This window comes from Balaenoptera physalus, assembly GCF_965194825.1.
Source record: "Balaenoptera physalus genome assembly, chromosome: 2".
In the NCBI taxonomy this organism is placed as follows: Eukaryota; Metazoa; Chordata; class Mammalia; order Artiodactyla; family Balaenopteridae; genus Balaenoptera; species Balaenoptera physalus.
Genome location: NC_138883.1, coordinates 32902077 through 32925627, shown reverse-complemented (window position 1 = coordinate 32925627; position 23551 = coordinate 32902077). Strand labels below are relative to the sequence as shown.

The following is a 23551-nucleotide window of genomic DNA, read 5'->3' as shown; positions in this document are numbered from 1 at the left end:
AGGTGCAGATCACATTGGCCATAAGGATGAAAGAAGGGTGTGGCCCAGCAATGCCCAGCTGGGGAGTGTGTGGCCAACCCTTCCCGGGAGGTCGGAGACTGGAAGAGCACAAGGCAGTAGGATGCTGTGAGCTCCAGAGGGACCAAAGGCCCAATCCTGCCCACCGCCCGGGGCCTTTAAGCCAGGAAGCCCTCTCTGCTGGGACCACATGGGCCAGAGAGACTGGTTCTCAGCCCCGCATTCCTAAGGGGACTCTGGGCTCTGCAGCACGCCCCCTCGCTGCCTTCCACCCTGTTCGCACCTCCCAGTTGGTTCCCTTCTGTGGCCACCCCACGTTCCCCTGCCGCCCCAGCGCTGGCCCTGCAGCTGGTGCCGCTCATCTCCCTTCTCCCAGTTGCTCCAGTGAGAACAGGGCCCCTCCCCCTCAGAGCCCTGCGGCTCCAGCATTCCCCACTTCTTCGGAGGACAGAGGACGAGGTAGATATAGGAAGAGGGGCTATGGATGCAAGGAAGGGAAATAGGAGAGAAACCAAAAATAGACCTGTCTCCCTGTTTACTCTTCCCTGAGCCTCGAAACCTGGGTCTCAGCCTCTCATCCCTTCTCCAGACCACACTCCATCATCCATCCAGCCACTTCCAAAATGGTCTACAGGAACAACTCTTGTCCCTCTTGTCAAGCTTGGGGCAGGGGAGGCACCAGGAGGTGAAGGCACTGCCTCAGGAGCCCCTTCATGACTCTGATAGGGGGACTCAAGTGCCCTCACCATTCCATCACTCTTCATCTCTGCAGGGATGGTGACCAGTTCCCATTAAAGTGTGTAGGTAACCGGCTGCACAGCTACAGGCAGAAGCTTAGAGCTGCAGGAAGAAGAAATCTTGTTTGAAGGAGTAAAAGATTCACCTAGTCCAGGACTCAAACTCAAGGGCTTACAGAGTGCAAGTGGGGAAGCCCTAGAGGAGAAAAGTCGGGCCCAGGTGGGACTATGGCGAACAGGAACTAGGCTGACTAGCAGAGAGCAGGTCTCCAGCCACAACCAACTGATGCCACCAAAGAAACCAGGCCCATGTCTAAAGGGAAGTTGGAAATGCAGGTTTTTATGCAATGACTAAGCCAAATTTTAAATAAGCACGTGCAGGCCAGACAACATACGTCTCTGGGCTAGACTCAGCCCATGGGCCTCTGACCTAGACAGTGACTTCTTCATGCCAGCCTACAGAAGCCAGAGCGTTCAGGAGGAACGAGCTTCAGGTTTGCATGTGGGGTGTGGGCACCTCTTCTGTAAGGGACACACAGACCATTTAAATGGGGGTGTGTCCTAGGGCCACTTACATACACGTGTAATGAAGGGATGAACATTATGATTATTATTAATCATTGTTTTCTCTTTCCCCTCCTTTCCTGCCTCTCCCCACAGAGATGGAGGAGAAAAGCCTCTTTCATCCAGCATTCAGTCAGCGGCCTCTGCCTGGAGGCCAAGACCACCCAGCTGGTGACCAGCAAGTGCCAGGCCGACGTCCCAGCCCAGCAGTGGCAGCTGTTGCCGCACACATGACCGTAGCCTGGGGCCTCCTGTACCTTTTGCATGAGACTTTGGGACCGGAAGGGGGTTAGGGTGGGGGAGTGTAAAGCGGGCCGTTTCCATCTCCTCACATTTCTGCCGGAATCATCAGCAAACACCACTGCCACGACACACGATTCTCCAAAGCTTGTACGGGGAGGATGCAGGGGTGATGCCCTGCTGCCCTGGCCGCCACCCCGGCCTTGCCTGGGGAGAGGAGCAGGTCAGGATGCTGGACTGCTACTGGGCAGAGACTGGGCAGGAGCCCTGGCCCTTTGTTACCTCCCTCCACCCTCCCGAGGTCTGGACAGTGGTTGGGGGCCTCCCCTTGTTGGCTGGGGAGAACGAGGACAGCAGCCCACACGGGTCCCGCTGGGCCAGGGGTCTGCCTGTGGGATCAGGCACGAGAGGAGAATGTGGGCAGTGTGGACGGGGGGCAGGCTGAAGGCGGAGGAAGGGGCAGCCTGCGGGGCAGATGGAGAACAGCAAGAGGTGAGCAGCTCAGTGGCCTGTCCCAGGCAGGTTGCTGGGTTGGGGGCGGGAGGGAGGGGATCCAGGGCAAAGGATGGGTGATCTGCAGAAAGACGAGGACGGAAGAGCAGCAAAGCACTGAAAAGAGTGGGTCTCTCCCCGGGGACCTAATTCCTCCCACACGTACCAGCCCCAGGGCCGGTGCCTCCGGTCCTGCGCTCTGGTTCCCACGGCTCAGCACGGGGCTGAAGGGGGATCTCCAGGGGAAGCCTCAGGACACAGTTTATTAAACAGATCCCACTTCTGTGTGGACACGTGTCAGGACAAGACCTCTCCCTTGGGCCTTAAAGACCAGCGGGTGCCCTGGCCCCCTGCCCGGTCGCACCACGTGGACCCCATAAGGACAGACACCACCGAACAGCCCCATCCTCCCTCCTAGTTTTTGACTCCTGCCTTCTCAAGAGCCCTTGCCTCTGTAAACACAGCGTTACAGGGTTGGGGGCAGGGCGGTAAGAACGGGACCTCCATTCTGGAGCATCCCTAGGTCATGGGGGCTAAGCCATCCAGGCTGGTACTTATCCTCACCCCTCCCCACTGCAGGAGGGAGGCCCTTGGGGCTCGGCTGCTGCAGTGGCCTGGAGGCTGGCTGGAGGCCCCAGTTTGTGCAGAGCTCCCAGTTCCTTCTCACAACCACTGGGAGTCTCTCCCCTCCCCCAGGGCCTGGTCTTGGAACTGCCTCTGCTGTTTCCCACGTTCCTCTTCCCCCCGCCCCACTGGCTCAGGCAGTGTGATCTTAGGGAAAAGACTGGTGGTACCAGGAACCCTGGTGGGTCTCTCACCCAAAGCAAATCAGCCTGGAACCCCTAGGGGGTTCATGGATTCCAGAAGGCCTAGGAATGTCCTGAAATGGTCCCCCAAATATTGCATTGTGTGCATATATGCATTTTCCTGGGGAGAGGGTCCATGGATTTCCCCAGCTTCTTACAGAGGTCCCTGATCGCCAAAAGGTCTGAACTTCTGCTCTGGATTGGAGCTACCGGTCACTGGAGCTGCCATGCCCCTCCCCCTCCCTGCTGTGCCTCAACTGCTGTGGTCCTGCTCCCTCCATGCAGCCCTTGGGGCCATGGTCCCCACACCCACCCTGGAGGGCTCTCAGTGGTTTCCTCTCACCTCCTGGCTCTCGCTGGCGTGCTCTCAGCAGTGCTCCTGTGCCCTAGCCTGAACCCCTGCGCTCCCCAGCATGGAGCCCTTGGCCCCCAGGGCAACACTTCTCCCATCCTCTGTGTGATGCTTCATCCACCGCCATCTCCCTTGTGCGTGTCCACCCCAGCAGGTAGCGTGGACCTTTGGGGACAGGGAACATGGGCATCTCTCAATGAATGTAAGAGGACTGCTGCTCAGAGAGCCTTTGAGAGGGCCCCCTCCTTCCCTGTGATCAAACCAGGCTCAGCACTTGTCAGCTGTCCTTTGGGACTCAGCCCTATTCTGTTTTGCTTTTCCTCTTCCTGACCAAAGCATGTGCCACTCGCTGTCCCTGAGGACCTCGTCTTTATGAAAAACTCCTGGAATAAAGCCACTTCTCACATGCACACGTGCACCAGCGCCTTCCTTTCTGACTCCAGAGCCAAGGCCTTCAGTGCCACCCTCCCTCTATTCTGGAAAAGTGAAACTGAGCACGCTCAGCTCTCACCCCCTCCTGCACCTGGTAGCTTGCTCCCCAGCCCATGTGCCCCCCCAGGCACTCCTGGACGACAGGCTGGCTGCTCTAGGGGGGAGCCGTCAGCTGGGGCAGGCTGGGACCAGAGCCCAGGCTCCCAGGTACCAGCCTGCTCCCTCTGAACTGCCCTTCCTTTCCTCTGCCACACAAGACGGCAGTGGTAAAAACGCAGGTGGGATGATTTTCCTAGGTAGAAACTGCAAAGTAATTCCAGAAAGAGTCCTACCAGCGTAGCCTTGTTTGATGGGGTAGCAGATGCTCTGTCTAATGTTTCCATGGAAACCAATGGAAAGCCCCACCATTTCTGTGATCAGAAGCTGAACCTACCCAGGTAAAAATAAGCACTGCCTCGGTGCGCACATGAACTGCAGTGGGCAGGCCAGCGCGCCACTAAGCCTCCCTGAACACAGCCGTTCCCACCCCCGCACCCGCCTGGCCTCAGGGCTGCTCATACGGGATTCTCCAGAACTGACCACCAGGCCTGAGGGGCCCGGAGCAAAGCCCTGGCTGGTGACAGTTCCGAGCACACAGTGTGGCTGCAGAGTCTGTCTGTCCGTCCGTCCTCTCAAGGAGCACAGCGCACTGCCTGCCGCCTTCTCCGGCCTCCTTCCCGGCCAGGCTGAGCCAGCTTTCCGCTTGGCGTCTATTTTCACTCCCAGCCTGAAGGGCTCTGGTGCTGACTTCTCCTGAGTCGTGCTCTCTCTTGCCCTCCTCCGAGCCTACCTCTCCAGAGGCCCATTCTCTCTCTCACCCCCAGTTTTTTCCTGGGAACGAAGACTCTTTGCCCTTAGCCAGCCCCTGGAGGAATCAGCAAAAGCCCTGGGGCTGGCAATTAACCATGGCCTTGGGCCTTACATAACCCTAATGCGGCAGAAGAGAGTCTTCCAGAGCACACGGGAAGGGGAGGGCGGAAGGGGTGTCTGAATGGGGCCAACCTCCCATGTGTCCAGCAGGGAGGGGGCCCCCCCGTCCCTGGGCATCTGTGACTTGCCTTCACAAAGGCTCCTCCTGGCCCCTCGGTATGGGTCTCCCCACTCACAGTTGGGACAACATAACCCAGGCAACATCTCTGTCCCCCCGGGGGTCTGGCACCCCCAGGCCTGGGGAAGATGTCTTCCAGCGCTGAAGGGGTGTGGTCCTCTCCCACCATGGGACAGGAAAGGAAACCTGGAGAGGAAGGGCTGGATTTCACAATGTCCACAACTTCGTTCCCGACAATGTTCTCAATGTCTGTGGTATTTCTGTGTGTCCCCCTTGATAGTCTGAGTCAGTTTCCTCCAGAACGAGGGAGGGGGACGAGGGCAGCTTCTTTCATCTTAAAAGTCTTCGCTGCCAGGCCCTTAGCAAAGACCTTGAGATGCAGCAGGGTGGGCCGCTCTCTCCTGACCTGGCAGCCAGGCTGTGGGCAGCCAAGCTGGATTGAGGCTCCAGAGCCATCTGAGGACAGCCCTCTGCTGTGGAACTCAGCCCCACGGAGTGTGGGGGAGGGTGTAGCAGGAGTGGGGATCCGGAGACCCCAGCAGCCAGGTCCATCCCGCTCTGCCACTTACTAGCTGGAAAGTCATTTCATCTCTCAGCCTTGGTTTCCTCACCTGTGAAATGGGGGTACTCATAGCTCCCGAGGGTTTTTGTGAGGACTGGCTTATTTAACTACTGCGAAGCGCCCAGCCCTTTCTAAGTGCTTAGTGTGTGTTATTGCTGTTATTAACAAGCATTTTCTGAGTGCCTGCTGCATGCTAGGCACTTTCCTAGGGGTGAGGACACAAATGTAAACAAGACAAATGTTCTAGAACTAATGTTCCAGCAGGCGAGATGGACAGATAAATAGGCAACCGTAATACCAGAAGAGAAAAGCTACAGGGAAGGTGGGAGCTATGGGAGCAACACGGAGGGGCCTCTCACTGTGGCCTGGGGGCCAGGGAGTCATGATGCTTCCAGGGCAGCTGGAAATGACATTCTGGGCAATGCCAGTCTCGGGCCGGGTAAAGGGCGGGTTGGATGAGGCCTGGTGAGGCCAGCTGGCCATACTAGCCCAGCTGGAGGCTCAGCGGGCAACTGCCGAGCGGCCTTGACTTTCTACCCCAGTGCATTGCAGCATGGTGGTGATGTGGACCAGGCTGTAATCACAGAATAATTATAGACGGAAAATATAGGAGCCATTTAAACCCAGACAGATGGGTCTTCTGCTCCTTGAGCCAGTGACCACTCCTCCAGGGCTGTTTTCTTAGTGTGGGGAGGGCAAAAGAAAGGGTGGGATGAGATGGCCTGGAAAATTCAGTGATTCTTATCTGGAGAGAATGAATACAAATGACCAGCAGGTGTTCAGAAAGACTCGATTTCTTCTTACTCCCTGGCTTGGGTTATCTCTGACTGCTCAAGCCATCTGAAAAGCAGGCCCGTCTTTCAACAATTCTTCTTTCAAATAAGTTGTCTCTCAAGGTGCGTCCAGATAACCCGCTGGCATCACTTGAGGTGCTTGTAAGCGCGTTTGTGCCCAGGCTCCCACCAGACCTGCTGATTCCCAGTTCATCTGCGTGATGACAGGTGGCCCGGCTGATACGACGCATGTTGAGTCCATAGCGCTCTGAAGCAGGAGGGAGAGAAAGCCGCGCAGGGTAGAGTCAGGACACAGTGCACACGGGCCGGCTCCGGATTGTGTACACTGAGTACACTGGCCCTCGACCCCACTGCGAGAAGGAGAAGCCAAGGGGGAGCTGGATGAACGTGGGGACCAGATCTGGGAGCCAGACAGCAGAGCCAGAAACGGCACCCCCATAAGGAGAAATGCCCCCCGCTGGGAAACCCTACCAGGGCTGGCAGGAGAGTCTGGGGTTCTGGGTCCAGAACCAGGAGGGAAGAGTCTCCAGGGCCTCGTCGGGACCTCTGCCCACCGTCCGGGTGAGAGGCGGCTGGCAGCGCAGCAGGAGGCTGGCTGCAGCACGGGTGGCCCTTGGCCCCAGCCCTCTGGGGTAGCTGCCTAGCTCCGGGCTCCTCTGCTTACGGGCAAGGGCAGACCTTGCCTGTTTGACTCCGCTCTCCAGAGCCTCTTCTCCACAGGGGTGGGAGAGTGGGGGGTTGTTAAGGTTAAGTCAGGTCACAGTAAGCAGTGGGGGACAGCAGGTGGGGCAGCAGAATGGTGCTGGGGGCCCTCTCCTGGGTGTGTGCGTGACCTCAGCCCTGGGCTCATGTCCTGCGGCTGTCAGGGGGAGGGCAGGGGACTGACGGATGCTGGGCAGGCGAGCAGGCTCTGGGCAGCGGTTTGGGCTCCTTGTGGATACCCTTCCTGGGTCATGCAGACTCTCACACCTGTGGTATCCTCACCGTGAATGTCACCAAGCCCATAATGTGCTGAACGCCGACCCCGCAGAGGGCATGGAACAGGCTCGGAGGAGCCGTGTCAACCACCGACGGTCAAGGCCATCCATCCCTGGACACCAGGCAGCCAGGCCAACCTCAGCTCCCACCCTCTGTTCCTCACCCTGCAATCCAGCCAAACTGCTCTGCGTCCTGTTTCTGGAAGTTGCGGTCTGCCGTCTCCTATCTGCACTCTTGTGTTTCTTCCACCCTCTACTTGTCACCTCCAAGGGCTGAATGTTACCCATTCTCCAGGCAAATGCTGCTTCCATAAGGAAACCTGCCCTATCTCCCACCTGCCTGAAAGCACCTCTCTGGCCTGTTTCTTCCTCATCTTGAATGTTCCTCTCCAGCTGAAGTGAGCACCTTCCTCCTTATGCTGGGAGGCGGACTTTTCTCTTTTCTGCTGCACTGCAGCTCCTTGATTACAGGACCTATGTCTGCTCCAGCTTCGTACAGCACTTCCCAGCACCGTACAACACAGCTGCAGCACACAGCCCAGTTCTCAGACTCACCATAAGTGTTGGCTTGTCGAATGAATGAATGAAATGAAAGATTCTAGCTGCATTTCATTGGTTTGTTTGTTTTTGTTTTGAGTGATAAGGCATTTTTGCATTTAGGAATCAGTACACTGCATTCAGAAAGCACCCAATCTCTATTTGTTCATTTTTCCCTCTCACTTGTCTTTAAAAGCTTAGGATCTTCAAAACTCCACCCTTCCTACTTATTAGTTGTCTCTGAGCCCTCAACAACAATGCACTGGTGATGCTGAGGGCTTAATGGATGGAGCATTTCCTGGGATCCCAGAACTGAAGAGGGCTACCATGTGCCTTATCTCATTTGGTGTCCACACCCCCATGAGGCAGGTTCTGGTGTGCCCATCTTAGGGATGAGGGAGTGGGGACTCAGTGAGGAGAAGAAACTTGCCCAAGGACAAACAGCAAGGTGCAAACTCAGTCCCACAGAGGTGCAGGTGAGTGGTTCTCAAAGTGTGGTCCCACAGACCGGCAGCCTCAGCATCATGTGGGCACTTACTAGAAATGCAGACTCTTGAACTCCACCCAGACCTATTGAATCAGAAACACTGGGGGTGGCGTTCATCCACCTGAGTTTAACAAGCTCCCAGAGGATTCTGATGCACACTCAAGTTTGAGAGTCACTCACTGGTTTGGTGACTGAGATGGGTCCTGGTCTCCTACTGGAGGGCGTGGGTCACCACCTGGCACAGAGGGCTCAGAGAGCTGATGCTGTGTGTGGCAGACCTGCCCTCTGCTCAGTAGGCTGCCAGATATCTCCGGGGCAGAGGGTGGGTGGGCAGGGGGCTTGGCCAAGGTTTGCTGCTGAGCCAGATGTCACATGCCAACTTTGCTTTGTGTGATTTATGAGTTTCTTCCCCAATACCAGCCACAGATGGCTGACTTGGTTATAGAAGAGTTTCCACCTCAGAAGATTCATGAATGAAGGAATCAGTGCCGCACCTCCCAAGCCCACAGGTTGGGCACACACTTTGCCGTGAGTTATATGACTAAAAGCCCTTTTTATGTGTCATCCAACTGATGACATTCATAGCCAGTACTATCACTTATCCACCAGTCACTGACAGTCACACATTTCAACTTCTTTAATCCTAACAACAACTCTATCAGGTAGGTGTTTTATTATCACCCCGTTTACAAACTAGGAAATTGAAGCCCAGAGAGGTTAACACACCTGCCCAAGATTACCCAGCTAAGCTGGAGGTAGAGCCAGAATTTGAACTTATGAAGTCTGACCCAGGGTCCAAGCTCCTTACTGCCCTTCATTGCCTTTCATATGTTAGTTCATATCCTCTTACTAACTCTGACACTTCCGTATTGTTATTTCCCCATCCTGCACTTAAGGAAACTGAGGCCCTGTGCAAAGCTCTCCGTCTTATTCCAGGGCCCACGGTTTGTCCCCCTACACCCCAGTTCCTTCCATGGCTGATTCTTAGAAGCCTGAGAGGGAGGGTGGGCCAGGATTGGCTCTACTATCATCTTCTACAGATGTAGAAACAGGCTGGGAGGCCGAGACGCCCAAAGTCACAGAGCAGGATATTGGGAGCCCCAGGAGACCCGAGAACGTAACCTTCCGTGAGGCAGTAACAGAGGCAATTGCTGATGGCTCTACCTGGTGCCAGGTGTCGGAAGGTGAGACATTCCCCACCTCCCCAGTGATGCAGCCCCACAGGCCAAGGTTCTTTGCTACATTGTCTGCTTTCGTCCTGCAGCCTGGCCAGGGCTATTGTTTTCCACACACCTTCCTGGCAATGTTTCTTTGCTCTGCATTATTTCTCCTCAGACCCTAGTTTTGTGCTTGTTCAGGTGGAATCTCCTTTTGCACACTAGCCCCTGTGGCTTTGTCCAGCTCGGGTGGGGACTTGAGGGTTCTTTGTGGAGCCTGGGAGATTCACCCAGTTTTCACCAGGCACCTAGGTGGTCTTTGTATGCTCATCAAGCACCTGGGTTTATTTTAAATTTATAAGCAAATGTGTCCATCCCAGTTATTTCTTGGCTGCTTTATCATGTGACAACAGGGGTGGCGAGGAGAGTTCTGGCCTGGCAGTAAGAGAACAATTGCTCCAGCTCTAGCCCAGCCCTTTATGAGCCAGGTAATCTCCAGCAAGCCACTTAGGCTTCCTGAGCCTCGGGGTCCTAAAAAACGATGTGGCAAAGGTCAAATGAGAAAACGTCTGTGGTCAGAAACTGGAAAGCACGTGCAGCCTTCCGGAAACTATCAGGGAGGGTTTCTCTGACCCTGGGGCAGGCCAGAGCTGCCAGACCCTGAGGCTGTGGGTTTCCCAGCTGCTAAGGACATTCTCCAGCCATCAGGACAAGGCCTCGCAGCTCAGACATAGGGGCCCGAGGGAGAGGGAAGCCGACCAGGAAAGAAGAGTTGGGGAGTCCTGGCGTCCACTTTGCTCCTGAGCTAGAGACTGCTGATCTGGCTCTGAAACTTTGTTGGTGGCACTTGCTTTTACCTTTGAGAAGCAGAGAAAGTTGATTCAGCAGGGGACTTGATGTTCCAACAAGGCTTTGAAAAGCTTCAGCCTGGTGGGGAGGGCCAGGATGGGAGCCAGGAGGGAGGGTTACGAGGCAGAAGCGTGGTTCCATCTGGGGTCCGCCCTCATTTGCATCCCCGGCCTGACATGGATCAGGGCTCACTGGGCCCGCCCCCTGGAGCAGAGGAGATGGGGGCTGTGATGACTGTCTAGGCCAGCAGCCTCTGTCTTTGGAGGCTACACAGGCACGACCTTGCCACTCTCAGCAGGCCTGAGAAAGCCCCTGTGTCATCGTTGGGAGGCCCCTTCCCAGCCCAGGGTTCGCTCTGCCTGGTGGGGCAGAAAAAGCAGAGGCTGGCGAGCCACACTGAAAGCTGTGGCCCGGCTGTCTCTCTGACTAGCTGGACAACCTACAGCAAGTCACCTCACCTCACTGACTGAACCTCAGTCCCCTCCCTGGTAAAACAGGGAAAACACTACCTGCTTCTTAGCGATGTAGTAAGAGCTGAACGAGGTGGCATTTGTGAATGGACAGGAATAAACAAAGAAAAGGGGGCATGGTGCCTAGAGGGGTGCCCAAACTCTGTGAGGGGGGAAGTATCTGTCTCGTTTGCAGCTGGACCCCCAGAGCTTGACGCAGAGGATGTGCTCAATAAGTGTGGATGAATGAACGAATGAATGAGTGTAGCTCGGTGGGAAGCAAACGAGTCTCCTTGGGAAGGCCTTGACTCCAACCTTAGCCCCAGCCCTGGTCCAGGGTCCCCAGGACTCCAAAAGGGGGCATGAATTCAAGATCGGTACATGTCAGGCTTGTTGACTTTGCAGACAGAGGAGTCCTGGCAGGCCTGGATCTGAGAGATGGACACATGGATGTAATTCATGGGCAAGGATGCTGGGAGCTTCCCTGAGATTCTCCACCTCCATCCCTAGCCACTGGGGGAGGGGTCTTCCTAAAGGTTCCCTGAGCGTCCATATTTCCCCCTTTTACCTTGAATCCGGGCTGTATTCTACATTCCCACTAGAATGCAAACTGCAGGAAGATAAAGACATATCCACAGCACCTGGTAAACACCTAGCACATGGTAGGTGTTCAATAAATGTTTGTTGAATGACAGAATGAGTGCAATAAAGCTTCTGTTCTCTCAGTTCTGAGAGTCTTTAGCCTTAGAAAGCAGGGTTTGGGGTGCATGTCAAGTTTTTCTCAGCTTTCTCTTCTAAACTGGCTATTGATTTGGGTTTTCAAGGAATCAGGTGAGGTTTGACCAGTGAAAATACTTTTTCACCGGGCACGGGAGACCCAGCATTTGCAAGTTAACGCCAAATCAGTGCCTGATTAAACGACAATGAATGTGAGAACAAGGATAATACAGCAGAGATGATGCACTAAATACAGCCGGGGATGCACCTACCTTGTTAGAAAATTGCCTTATATACTACGGAATATATTAAAGGCTAAGGCAGTGAAAATGGCAGCTTTGGGATTATCTAAGGTTTTAGTTTAAACTGGCAGCAGAGAGAAGCTGATGAAGATTTCTCTGTGGTCCAAGCCGTGGTCTTCTTGAAGTTTCTGCCCAGGGCCATGTCCCGGCTCAGGGTGTTGGAGGCTTTAGTATTTGCATACAAATTGCAAACATCTATAAAGTCTTCGCTCAAGCAATTTTTAAGTAAAATATTATTGCTTCCCTGAAGGCTATAATTCCTTGGTTTTTCTCCTCAGTATTCTTCTCACTTAGCAGTCACTCACATTGACCCAGATTTTCCACCTGGGACTATATAGGAGAGTGCGAGGAGCCAAAGGGAGGGGGAGCAAAGAAGGGAGTGGGCAGCTGGGCCACTGAACTTGCTTTTCAGGACATGCAGAACCGGACCTAAGGGTTTTAAGTATTATTTCATTTAATTCTCAAGCCAGCTCTGTGGGGGTAGACATTATCATTATCTCCATCTGTAATGAGGAAATCAAGGTTAGCAGATGTTATGTGAGTCGCTCAAAGTCACACAGCTAGGAAATGGCAGGACCAGGACTCCAAGGATGTCTGGCTCCCAGAATTATATTCTTGAACCACACTATCTCTGTAAATCACTTACCCTTTACAGAGCTTTAAATATACAAGGCAGTCTTGTCAAAATTATTAACAGTGATGTGCAGAATCTACTGATTTGTCCCTAAGCTGTTTTCAAATCTGAATGTGCTGAGGAGATTTCTGGAGTTATCTTTAGGGTACGGCTGGCTACATAATTTGCAGGATTTGGTGCAAAATGAAAATATGGGTCACCTAATGCATAAACTATTAAGAATTTCAAAACAATCACAGCAGCATGAGGCCCTTCTAAGCACAACACCCTGAACAAACTGCACACATTGCACACCTGAGAAGCCGGCCCTGAGTCAGGGTTCCTGGTGGAAACGTCTTTTTTGTCTTGGAACAAGGCATTAGGTCTGGCACATGACAGACATTAAAAAACTGTTGGCTAACTGAATGAACAATAAATACTCACCTACTACTACATACCAAGCAGTGCTCTAGGCACAGGGGATATAGCAGTGAGCAATACCTACAAGGTCCTGATATGCAGCATATATTCTAGAGGGAGAGGAAAAAAAGTAACCCACAAGCTGTAGCAGATTATTCTGAGATACTAATAGGTGTTATGCAGAAAGTAAATGGTGCCTATGTGACTGAGTTACTAGGAAGGTAAGGGCTAACTTCAGATGGGGCAGGAATTGGCACTGATGCAAGACCTGAGTGCTAGGAGAGGATTGCCTGGGGAAGAGCATTCGGGCAGAGGCAGTAGTGAGTGCAAGGCCTCGCGGGACACGCCCTTGGCCAGAATGAAAGAACCGCGTAGCCCGGCGGGTGCCTCCGTACTGGGCTTTCCTGTGTGGTGAGCTGGAGTCCTGAGCTCCGCCCCCTGCCTACCTGTCCCTCCTCATTTTGTTCTGCTCCCCGTTGCCGTCACTGCGCCAGTCTTCTTTGAATTCCTCAAATGTACCAACCTCTTCCCCGCTTAGGGCCTTTGCACAGCACATCCTCTGCCTGTAACATGCTTCTCCCCCACTCTGGCTGGCTGGCTCCTTCTCATTTTTCAAATCTCAGCTTAATGTCAAGGCTTATTGGGGCCTCTGCCTCTGCAAGCTCAAATAACTCAAAAGACTATTCTCTCTCAAAAAAACCCTAATGGTTTCCTTCATAATAGTAACCACGTTAGTTTGTGTGTGTGTTTTGCTTTTTTTTTTGCCGTGCCAAGTGGCACGCAGGATGTTAGTTCCCCGACCAGGGATCGAGCCTGTGCCCTGAAGGGGAAGTGTGGAATCTTAACCACTGGACCTCCAGGGAAATCGCCGTAACCACACTAGTTTTTACTTTTGACTGTAAGCATCATGAAGGCATCATGGATTGGGATCACGTCTATTTCATTCATTTATGAACCCTAGTTGAGGCAATAAAATGAAGTTGACCCCCGAGGCCCACACTCTTTTATAATGGAACCAGATTAATAGGCAAGTGCAGGTGAGAGTAAGTCCTTGATACCATAACTCAATTAATTAGCTAATTGATTAATTAATCAACAAACATCTTGAGAACCTATTGATATTATTTAGAAGGAACTAGGGATTCCAATACGAAAGATTTGGTTCCTCCTTCAAAGAGCAGAGAATATCGAGGGAGGTGGACAATCACACCAACAATTCCACACAGTGGGATTAAGAACCATGACAGAGGATGCTACTAGAGCTCAGAAGACAGAGGACTGGAGGGATCAGGTGATCAGGGAAGGCTTCCTGGAGGTGGTGATACTGAGTCAAGCCTTAACCTGTGATTAGGGGTTAGAGTGTGTGGGCCTTGTAGACATGACCATAAGAGGAAGGGCTTGTGCAAAGGCAAGCCAGAGGTCACGTGGTGTACTCAAGGGACCGTAAGAAGTGTGGTGGGAGCAGGAGGAGGGTGGTGGGAGCTAAGTTTGACAGGTGGTTAAGGTGCTCATCATAAAAAGCCTTGGGCATCAGGCTAAAAACTTGGATTTTATTTTAAGAGTCATAGACAGCTTTAAGAATCTTAATTAGGAAAGTGATTTTCATTATAGAAAAATCTCTCTTTCACAGCAAGAAAGAGGATAGACTAGGAGAGAGTAGTGGTAGAAGCTGCTCTTTTATCAGCAGAACGGCCCCCTCCTTTTCCTGGGAAATGCGCCTTCTCTTGTGGCTTGAATAGAGGCTTCCATTTTGTTAGAGACTGCATTAGTTATCTATTGCTGTGTAACAAATTACCTCACAATTTAGTGACTGAAAACAACTCATATTTATTATCTCACAGTTTCTGTAGATCTGGGATCCAGGAACGGATTAGCTGACGGTTCTGGCTCAGGGACATCATGAGGTTGCAGTCAGGGCGTCAGCCAGGGCTGCAAGCATCTCAAAGCTCAACCAGGCCTACAGAATTCACTTCCAAGCTCACTCACATGGCTGCTGGCAGGCCTCTGATGATCTGCTTCCAAGCCCACTCATGAGGGCTTCTCCACAGGGCTGTCTCACAGCATGGCAGCTGGCTGTCCCCCAAGTGAACAGCCCAAAAGAGAGCGAGAGAGTGTGCCTAAGATGGCAGCCACAGCCTTTTCATAACTTAATGTAAGTGAGAGTCCATCACTTCAGCTGTATCCTTTTTATTAGAAGAGCGTCATTAATAAGTCCAGCCCTCACTTAAGAGTAGGGGTTTACTCACGGGCACGACTACCAGGAGGTGGGATCATGGGGGACCATCTCAGGGGCTGTCTACCACACAGACCCCGCCTCTTCCTTAGGCTAGGTGACCCAAACTGGGGCAACCTGAACATTTCCTTGGGATTTGTGCACTCAACCAGAAAGAAGAAATCTTTCTAAAGTGGTGAAGCTTGAAGACCGTGGACAGCCATGGTCCCCACCAAGTAGAAGCTGGTCTGTGGGAAGAATGAAGCTGACACTGAAAGGGAAGCAGAGACTGGAAATAGTAGGCTTTCCTGATTGTCCATGTTTCTGGTTGAATCTGACCCTGAGATTCACTTGTGCTCCGGCCATCCCCGTAGTTAGGTTATACAAGTCAATAAACGACACCCCCTCTAGTTTTGCCTAAGGTAATTCAGGTGGGTTTTTGTCATCTGTAACAAGAAAGAAGACAACTGACTAACAGATGCAGAGTCACACTGAGGCAGGCAAGTTAGGAAACTTGGAGTGAGTCAGCTGAGAGCTGACTTAGGGCAGACCTAGGGCACTGGGAATGGTGATTAGGGCCCAAATAGGAGAACATTTAAGAACTGAAAGCAGGGATCACATAGGACTACCTTATTCATCATTGTATCCCCAGACGTTAACACTGTGTCTGGCACATAGTAGTGGAAATGATGAATGAAGGCAGGGAGACAAAGGAAAAGCAAGACTTGCTGACTGATAGGATATAGAAAATGAGAAAGAGGGAGAAATAAATCGTACTCAGGTCTCAGGCTTGAATGACTGGCTGGCTGGCAGTTCTATTCAAGACAGGAAATGCTGCTTTGGATGGGGTCAAGGGGAAGGGTGATGAGTTTGGTTTTGAATTACTGGCATGTGTTTTCAAGAGGAGTGGCTAGTCTTAGGGAACAGAGATGTTAACCTGTCTACATGAGTTCATCTCTGTCGTTGGCCTCCTTGGCTCTGACCATGTAACTGAGGGACGCAGCTACACGTACTCAAAGTCTATTTACTCGGCTAGAGAAAGACCTAATTTGGCAAATAGGCAGTGACCACAACTGCCTTGGGACCTGGTGGTCCTTGATTAGGAATGGTCTAAAATTAGCATGACAAAAATCAGCTGTCAAGTGTCAGCCTAATGAGTCCTTCTGACTCCCAGCATGATTCTCCAGCGTCCCCTGTATGACAGCTTACTCCCAGCCAGACTGGGGAAGATTATGGAGGCAGTCGAGAAGCTTGAAATTGGGTATTCAGAAAACACATTTGCTTTCCTCTAACAGGAACAATGTGTCAAATGCAAATACCCACACTCAGGCTGGGTGTAGTTGGCAGCTTTTTAAAAACTGGTGTTGGAAAGCTGTCAGAGGTGGGAAATGCCCCCTTTTAGATTGACACTCTGTGTCCACCCAGAAGCAGTCTAGGGAGATGGTTAAGCAAAGGTTGTTAAATTCCACCAGAATTTAGTTTGAAGGGCTGACTCTGTTTACATCCCTGAGCAAAGCTCATTAACACGTGTCAGAAATGCAGCTTCAGTGGCTCCCAACATCCCAAGCTGCTCCTGGGCTTGCGGGAACGCCAGCCTGACACAGCATAGCTGGCTAGGCTTCCTTGTAAGCTCCTCCTGCCACAGTGGCCAAAATGTACAGAGCAAAGCCTTCTTTTGTGACCCAAATATGTCCTGCTTTAAGAATTCAGCATGCCCTCTTCTGAGCTCAGGTTTCGAGGAGGGAGCTGGGCAGGTGGAACGGAGTAGTGAACATGAGGTGCTGTAAATGGCCAAGCACTACACAGGGCTAAGGGACGAGTGCTCATTGCCAGTCTCACAAACGATCAGCATTACAGCTACCTATAGCCCGCCAGCACAGCAGTGGCAAGATTGTGACTGTGTTATCAATTTTCTTTTAAGCTTTTCATTATGGGAAATTTCAGGCATATAAAAAAGCAAAGAGATTAATGCCCATCTCCCAGTTTCAACAATTATTAAATTATGACTAACCTTATTTCTTCTACATCATTCCACTGGATTATTTTGAAAAAAATCATAGATATTATATCATTTTATCTGTAAATATTTCAGTACATGCTCCAAAAGATAACAATTAAAAAAAAAATAAGCACAATACCATTAACAAACCTAAGGAACTTCACAACAACTCCTTAACACTGATGGAATCGTATACTAGTGAGCAAAGGAGGCTCCTGCACTCCCATCTCCTTTACCCTTCATCCCTCAAGGAATAATGTGTCAAATGCAAAGGAACAAAAAAGGAAAAAGATCAAAGCAAAGCAAGATTGTGCCCACACTAGGATCAGCACCAACGTCTTAGCAACTCTAGTATGTTTAAAACATTTCTTGAAATATGCTAAAAGAGAAGTTAAACCGCAGCCCTCACATTTTTATCAGACCTTTTGGTATTTCCCAGTGCTGCAAGGACAGCCCATTAGAGAACCAAGAAGTGTTGGGAGGTGAACCAGATTCTTTTTCTGATCGGCTGCCATAGGGTCCCAGGCCTCTACTAAGGTACAGGGATAACTTCATGGTAACGTGAATTTGTTGGACTTCTTTCTGGAAGTATTGTTTTAATAACAGTATTAAATATTTCTGGGGAATACATTTTATTAAACTATAACATATATATACAGAGAAAAGTGCACAAAACTCTAGGAGTTTGTTTTGTAGTAACAGTTATTACTTACTGAGCTCTACATTTATCTTGAGGATTAAGTTAAACACTAAAAATGGCACTAAAAATGGGACGTAAACAGCGTGACAGCTATCAGGGCAGCTGGTCATGTAAGTGTTTACCATGCAAAATCATATTTGTGGAAGAACAGCGTGAGAGGGGCCTCTCCATGAATGGCCTAGGCGGGAATCAGAGCTAAGTGGGGAGATGTCTGTGCAGAGGGTAGCCAGGTGGCGGCTGTCAGAGCCCAGTGGGGCGAAGGCTCTGTCCACGTGGGGAGCCCGAGTGACCGTCCTAGCCATGGGCTCTCAGGACAGCATGCTCCATGCTGATACCAACACCGGCTCAATGTTGGGTGGTCCCTTGAAGCACTGCTACAGAATCTTTTATACAAACTGCAGAATCCCCCTATCTAGGATGGTCAGTTGCAGGAATTACTGGGCAATATTACAGAGATGGTCACTGTTCATGTACAGGTCACATAGGCCTCAAATGCTCTGCTGTGTAAGTAGTGATCATCAGCCTTTTACATGAAGGAAAGATGTAATTTCTCAATCCAAGTACTTGAATAGACCCAGAGGGCCTGGCTCAGAGAAGCTACCAAATACTGGGGTATCAAGGCTTTCTGTCTTAAATCCCTTAGCGTTGTATCAAGACCTCATGCTAAAGAGCATTTGCCCTCATTAGTACCTGTACCTTCAAATCCTTTTGTAACACTCCTCTGAAGGGAGAATGAGGCTAAATCCCCTTCTGTCAGTACAACTGCCACTTCCCATTGGGATTTTAAAATTATTTATTTATTTATTTATTTATTTAATTTAGGCTGCGCCAGGTCTTAGTTGTGGCACATGGGATCTTTCGTTGCGGCATGCAAATTCTTAGTTGAGGCATGCATGTGGGATCTAGTTTCCCAACCTGGGATTGAACCTGGGCCCCCTGCATCGGGAGTGTAGAGTCTTACTCACTGGACCACCAGGCAAGTCCCTCCCACTGGGATTTGCTTAATCATTGGGAAGATCATTATGGTAATCCTTTCTGGAATTGCTTTGTAGGTGAAAGGAAGCGGGTGACCATGCTTCTAACAGGCTTCTGTGTTCACGGACAGTGTCAAGGACAAAGCAATCTCTGCAATCAATGGCCAGGACTTTGGAGAGAAGGGGCCCAGCATTGTCTGGTGCTCTTCAAACTGTTCATCCTGAAGCAGTACTAAAAGACTCAAACATACTCTTTCCCTCAGAGACTAGGGGGCAATATAGTTGACCAAGCCTGGGTGGGTCTTAGAAGAGTAGATACTCCACCACAAATGCTAGTAAGTGAAGGTAGGAGTTAGCATCACCAGGGCAACCCCTCCTACCTCAGGCTTCCGAGGAAGAAACCATGATCTACCCCATATCTCTTAAATTACAGTCCAGAGACCTTAAATTCAAACATCTGTTGACAAGGACACAGGGCCCATCTCAGTTACGTGATGTAATCAGTTCTCATTAGCCTTCTCCCTACTCTCTTGAAAAGCATAGTTACCTCTGGCACAGAAGAGGCTTTTAAAACCAAGCTCTTCACAATATGCCTTAAATTGAACATCCTGTTGAAGCACTGAATTACAAAACAGAAAGGAGTGTGCTAGGTCAATTGATACAGGACCTCTTAACGTAGCTGAAGGGATTACTGTTTTCTCCAAAGGTAAAATATCTTTCTTAGCTCAGGCTTACAAGTCAAACTATGTAGTGGAGGAGACAGGAAAGTGAATCACTAAGAAATTATCATCCTCTATGTTTTCTTTCACTGAAATTCCCCTCAGACCATCAACTAGCTTCTTCCAACTTCTCCATCTCCCAATTGTCCTTTTGATTTCAGTCTCTCAGCCCCTCCTTATCTCTTAGCCCATCTTCCACTTGCCTTTGTGTCTAGTCCAGAGCTCAGTTAGCCTTTTTTTTTTTAATTTATTTTATTTTTTAATTTATTTTTGGCTGCGTTGGGTCTTCGTTGCTGCGCGTGGGCTTTCTCTAGTTGCGGTGAGCAGGGGCTACACTCTTCGTTGCGGTGCACGGGCTTCTCATTGCGGTGGTTTCTCTTGTTGTGGAGCACAGGCTCTAGGCGTGCAGGCTTCAGCAGTTGTGGCACGTGGGCTTCAGTAGTTGTGGCTCGCGGGCTCTAGAGTGCCGACTCAGTAGTTGTGGCACACGGGCTTAGCTGCTCCGCGGCATGTGGCATCTTCCTGGACCAGGGCTCGAACCTGTGTCCCCTGCACTGGCAGGCAGACTCCCAACCACTACACCACCAGGGAAATCCCCAGTTAGCCTTTTGATATAGTATGCTTGTTACCTGTGATCCCTTGTCACCTTAACTCTCCCCTCCCCCACCCTAGAATTCCCTCCCGTAACAATTTTATATTGTTTCTTGTACTAAAGTTATGCTCTTATCTACCTTCTACTAGATGGTGAGATTTATACTGCCTAAGATCATTCTTTGTTCATTTTTGTAGTCAACTATGTACTTCCCAATGTTTAGTCAGATTCATTATTTACTGTACATCTAATACACACCAGGCACTTTCCTATGTTATCTCCTGGAAAGCAGTGTGGTGTAGGATATCTTGCCTCTCAACGTGTAGGCACCTGGAAGTTTGTTAAAAATGCAGAATGTCAAAGTCCACTGACCTAAATCTGCATTTTAGGTGCAGATTTAGGTGCAAGAGGTATGCAACATTCAGAATGAGAGGTAGTGCTAGCACATCAGAATCTCCCGAAAAGTTTTTCACTCCATATATTTTGAGTTCCATTATTGAGTGGCATATTTAAGATTATGTCTCTTAGTAAATTTACCCTTTTATGATTATACAACATCCCTCTTTATCCCTGGTAACATTCTTCATTATGAAGTCTGCTTTTGTTTGATACTGACTATATCTGTCAGTTTCTTAAGCTTAGTGTTTGCATGGCATATTTTTTCCCCATCTTTTTACTTTTAACCTGTTTTTATATTTTTATATTTAAAGTGGGTTTGGCATATAGTTGTGTCTTGCTTTATTCATCTAGTCTGACATTCCCAATCTTTTAATTTAAGGGTTAAGGCCATTTACATTTAATGTAATTACCAGTATGATGGGATCTAAATCTACCATTTTGCTATTTGTTATCTATTTGACCACCTGTTGTTTGTCCTGGGGGTCCTGGAACAGAGTAGATACTCCACAACAAATGCATGTGGGTGAGAGGGAGTTAGCTTTACCATGGCAACCCCTCCAACTCCAGGCTTCCACATTATCCTGCCTTCTTTTGAATTGAGGGTGGTTTTTTTTTAAGTGATTGCACTCAGGTTTACAGTATCTTTCACTTTTCACAGTACATCTTCAATTATACCACTTCATGTCGGTGTTAAAAATCTCTCAAGCATGTATTTCCATTTCGCCCTACTGTCCTTTACACAATTGTTATTTAATTCTAGATGTTATAAACACACAGTACATCTTTAAACAGTAAATTATCTACTAGAAAATTTAAAAACGAGAAAAAAGTCTATTGTATTTGCCCACATATTTACCATTTCTGGTGCTTCTCATGTTGTTGTGTAGATCCAAGTTTCTGTTTTTATTTTACTTCTGCCTGAGGAACTTCCTTTAACATTTCTTGTAGTACAAGTATGCTAGCAACCAATTATCTCAGATTCTGTTTGTCTGAAGAATCTTTTATTTTGCCTTTATTTTTGAATGATATGTCCAATGAATATACAATTTTAGGTTGACAGTTTTTTCTCTTAGCATCAAAAAAATGTCATTCCATTCTTTTGGCTTGTATAGTTTCAGATATTACTAGCTATTGGTGAAGTGTGATAATAGTAGAATCAGGGAATGTTCTCATATATGACTGGAGGTACAATGTAGTGTATGTTCAAGTCACAATGTGACCACAATCTTTACACTAAAACCAAGATTATCTTGTACTTTTCTGTGGTCTTTCCCTCATCCTCATAGCTTCTATACAGGGGTGGTAATCAGCATTCAACTGCTGAAGGCTATGAGAAGGCACAAGGACCTTCCAGAAGAAGTACATCACCAAAGCTAAGGAATTAACCTGGCTGCTGTTGTAGATAAGCTATGTCCCCAGAAAGAGCTTCATAATGTTTGCATCAACAGTAGGTACAAATCTTGGAGATACAACTGAGATTCACTTACAGCTCTTTAGCTTCATATAAGCCACAGCAAAACATATTCAGCACATATAAGGATAATTTATTATTATCCCTGTTTTCTTCAAATTCACTGTGTAGCAGGCTACTGGTTTAGAAACTGATAATGCTTTGGCAAGAAAATCCAACTCAGTTCAGAGACCAAAAAAAAATCACTCAGGGGGAAAATATAACTAAAGGACATTTATTTGTTTTTCACTACGACTTCGTCTTGATGACATAAGTAAAGCGCGTCACCACCCCCACCCTGATTTGAAGAAGGGTTAGTACAGTGAATGTTGTAAAGCAGATATGAACAGTCTGAAGGACTGGAACCAACATTAACTGACAAAAACCAACTTCCATCTAAATCATCATAAAAATGTTTAAGTAAAAAAAAAAGGAGTGGAGAGAAGGGGGCAAAGGGGGTTTCAGATTGAACAAGATCCTCATATTTATCTAATACATTCAATCCTGGCTAGAGTGTACCAAAATGGAAACAGGATTACTATAATACAAAACTTCTACTACAGCACACTGTACACACCTGTGTTCCAAGCCCACCCCCATCCCCCTAACGCTTCCAAACTCAACTATTTCCCGGCCTGTTGGGCCTGTCGACGAAGGAGCACGTAGATCTTCTCTTTAATCCAGTCTTTGTTATAAGGCTGGTATGTCTGGGTATCAGCTCGGTAACTGAGGAACAGAAAGGTAATAAGCAAAGTTACAATGGTCAATTACTGTCACGTTTTTAAAACCTGAAATCATAACTGCCCAATGATGGCACAGATGTGCACATGTTCATACATGAACCTAATGAAAACATAAAAGAGCTGATCACATAACTGTTGAATTTTAAGCGATATGAAGTTTAGATCACCTAGTACCATCTTACAGCAGAAAAAGAAACCAAGGCCTAGAGATCTTAAGTTAAATGTGTAATGTTACACATCTACTTCTTGACAAAGTATGACCAGAAACCATGTGTTCTTTCTGCTACATAGTTACTATTTTTATGGTTCTTTTAGTGATTAAAAAACAAAAATTGAACACTAATTCAAATTTGCTAAATTTACTTTGAATCAACTTAAAAAAAAAACTTTAACATGTTACTGCCACAAAGATTTCTTCCCTGAAAAGTATTAACAGAAGGAAATACTTTTATATACATCCAATATTTTAGGATTTGCTTTTTAATATAAACAATGCTAGAGGCTGGGAAGGGTCTGGAGTACAAGGAGTAGCATTAGCAATGAAGCTCCAATAGGATTCCAGGGCTTTGGGAGTACAAGGCATCAACTTAATAGCCAAATCACTCAAGGTATCTTTAGAGGACTCAAAAAATAGAAACATTCCAGCTGACCTACAACTGAAATCTAGCTGGTTAAGCAATAAATTCATTTTTTTGGAGTTAAAAAAAACTGAAGCTATAGTATAAAAAAAAGCAGACAATAAGTAAGCAGAGATTGCACAAATACAAGGCACATCACAGTGTTTCAAAGCCATGTGCACCATCTGGTGGAAACATTGCATGGCATTCAAGAGAGGCAAAGGATGCAACTTGCCTTAAAAAAAACTACAACAAAAAACCCTTAGGGATGCCCTAGAAAAATGAGATATCTAATTTATCAATTATTGTTTCATTTTACCCAGAAGTCTCATTTTTTAGCTTCTCAGCAAAAAATTATATACATATAAATACAAATGATAGTAAATACCTATTAAGAAGTTGCCAACTGCTAGGTATTGCTTTAGGCACTCATCTGAATCAACTCACTTAATCCTGTTTACATTACAACCCTGTGAGTAGATAAAATTATTATCCTTGTTTTATAAAGGAGGAAACCAAGGCTCAAAAAAGTTCAGTAACTTATTAGCTAAGTG

The 23551-nt window shown here is 48.7% G+C and overlaps 2 protein-coding genes across 2 annotated transcripts in view; one reads left to right on the top strand and one right to left on the bottom strand.

Moving 5' to 3' along the window:
* The window catches only part of GALNT16 (polypeptide N-acetylgalactosaminyltransferase 16), a 121244-nt gene extending 99110 nt beyond the window's left edge, over positions 1–22134 (top strand). Inside the window, exon 15 of the mRNA XM_082451722.1 lies at positions 1416–22134. Within this exon, the coding sequence (XP_082307848.1) occupies positions 1416–1553 (138 nt within the window). The 3' untranslated portion in view covers positions 1554–22134. The remainder of the gene's footprint in view (positions 1–1415) is intronic.
* ERH (ERH mRNA splicing and mitosis factor) overlaps positions 21857–23551 on the bottom strand; it is a 16293-nt gene continuing 14598 nt past the window's right edge. The window contains exon 4 of the mRNA XM_082451958.1: positions 21857–22363. Within this exon, the coding sequence (XP_082308084.1) occupies positions 22261–22363 (103 nt within the window). The 3' untranslated portion in view covers positions 21857–22260. The remainder of the gene's footprint in view (positions 22364–23551) is intronic.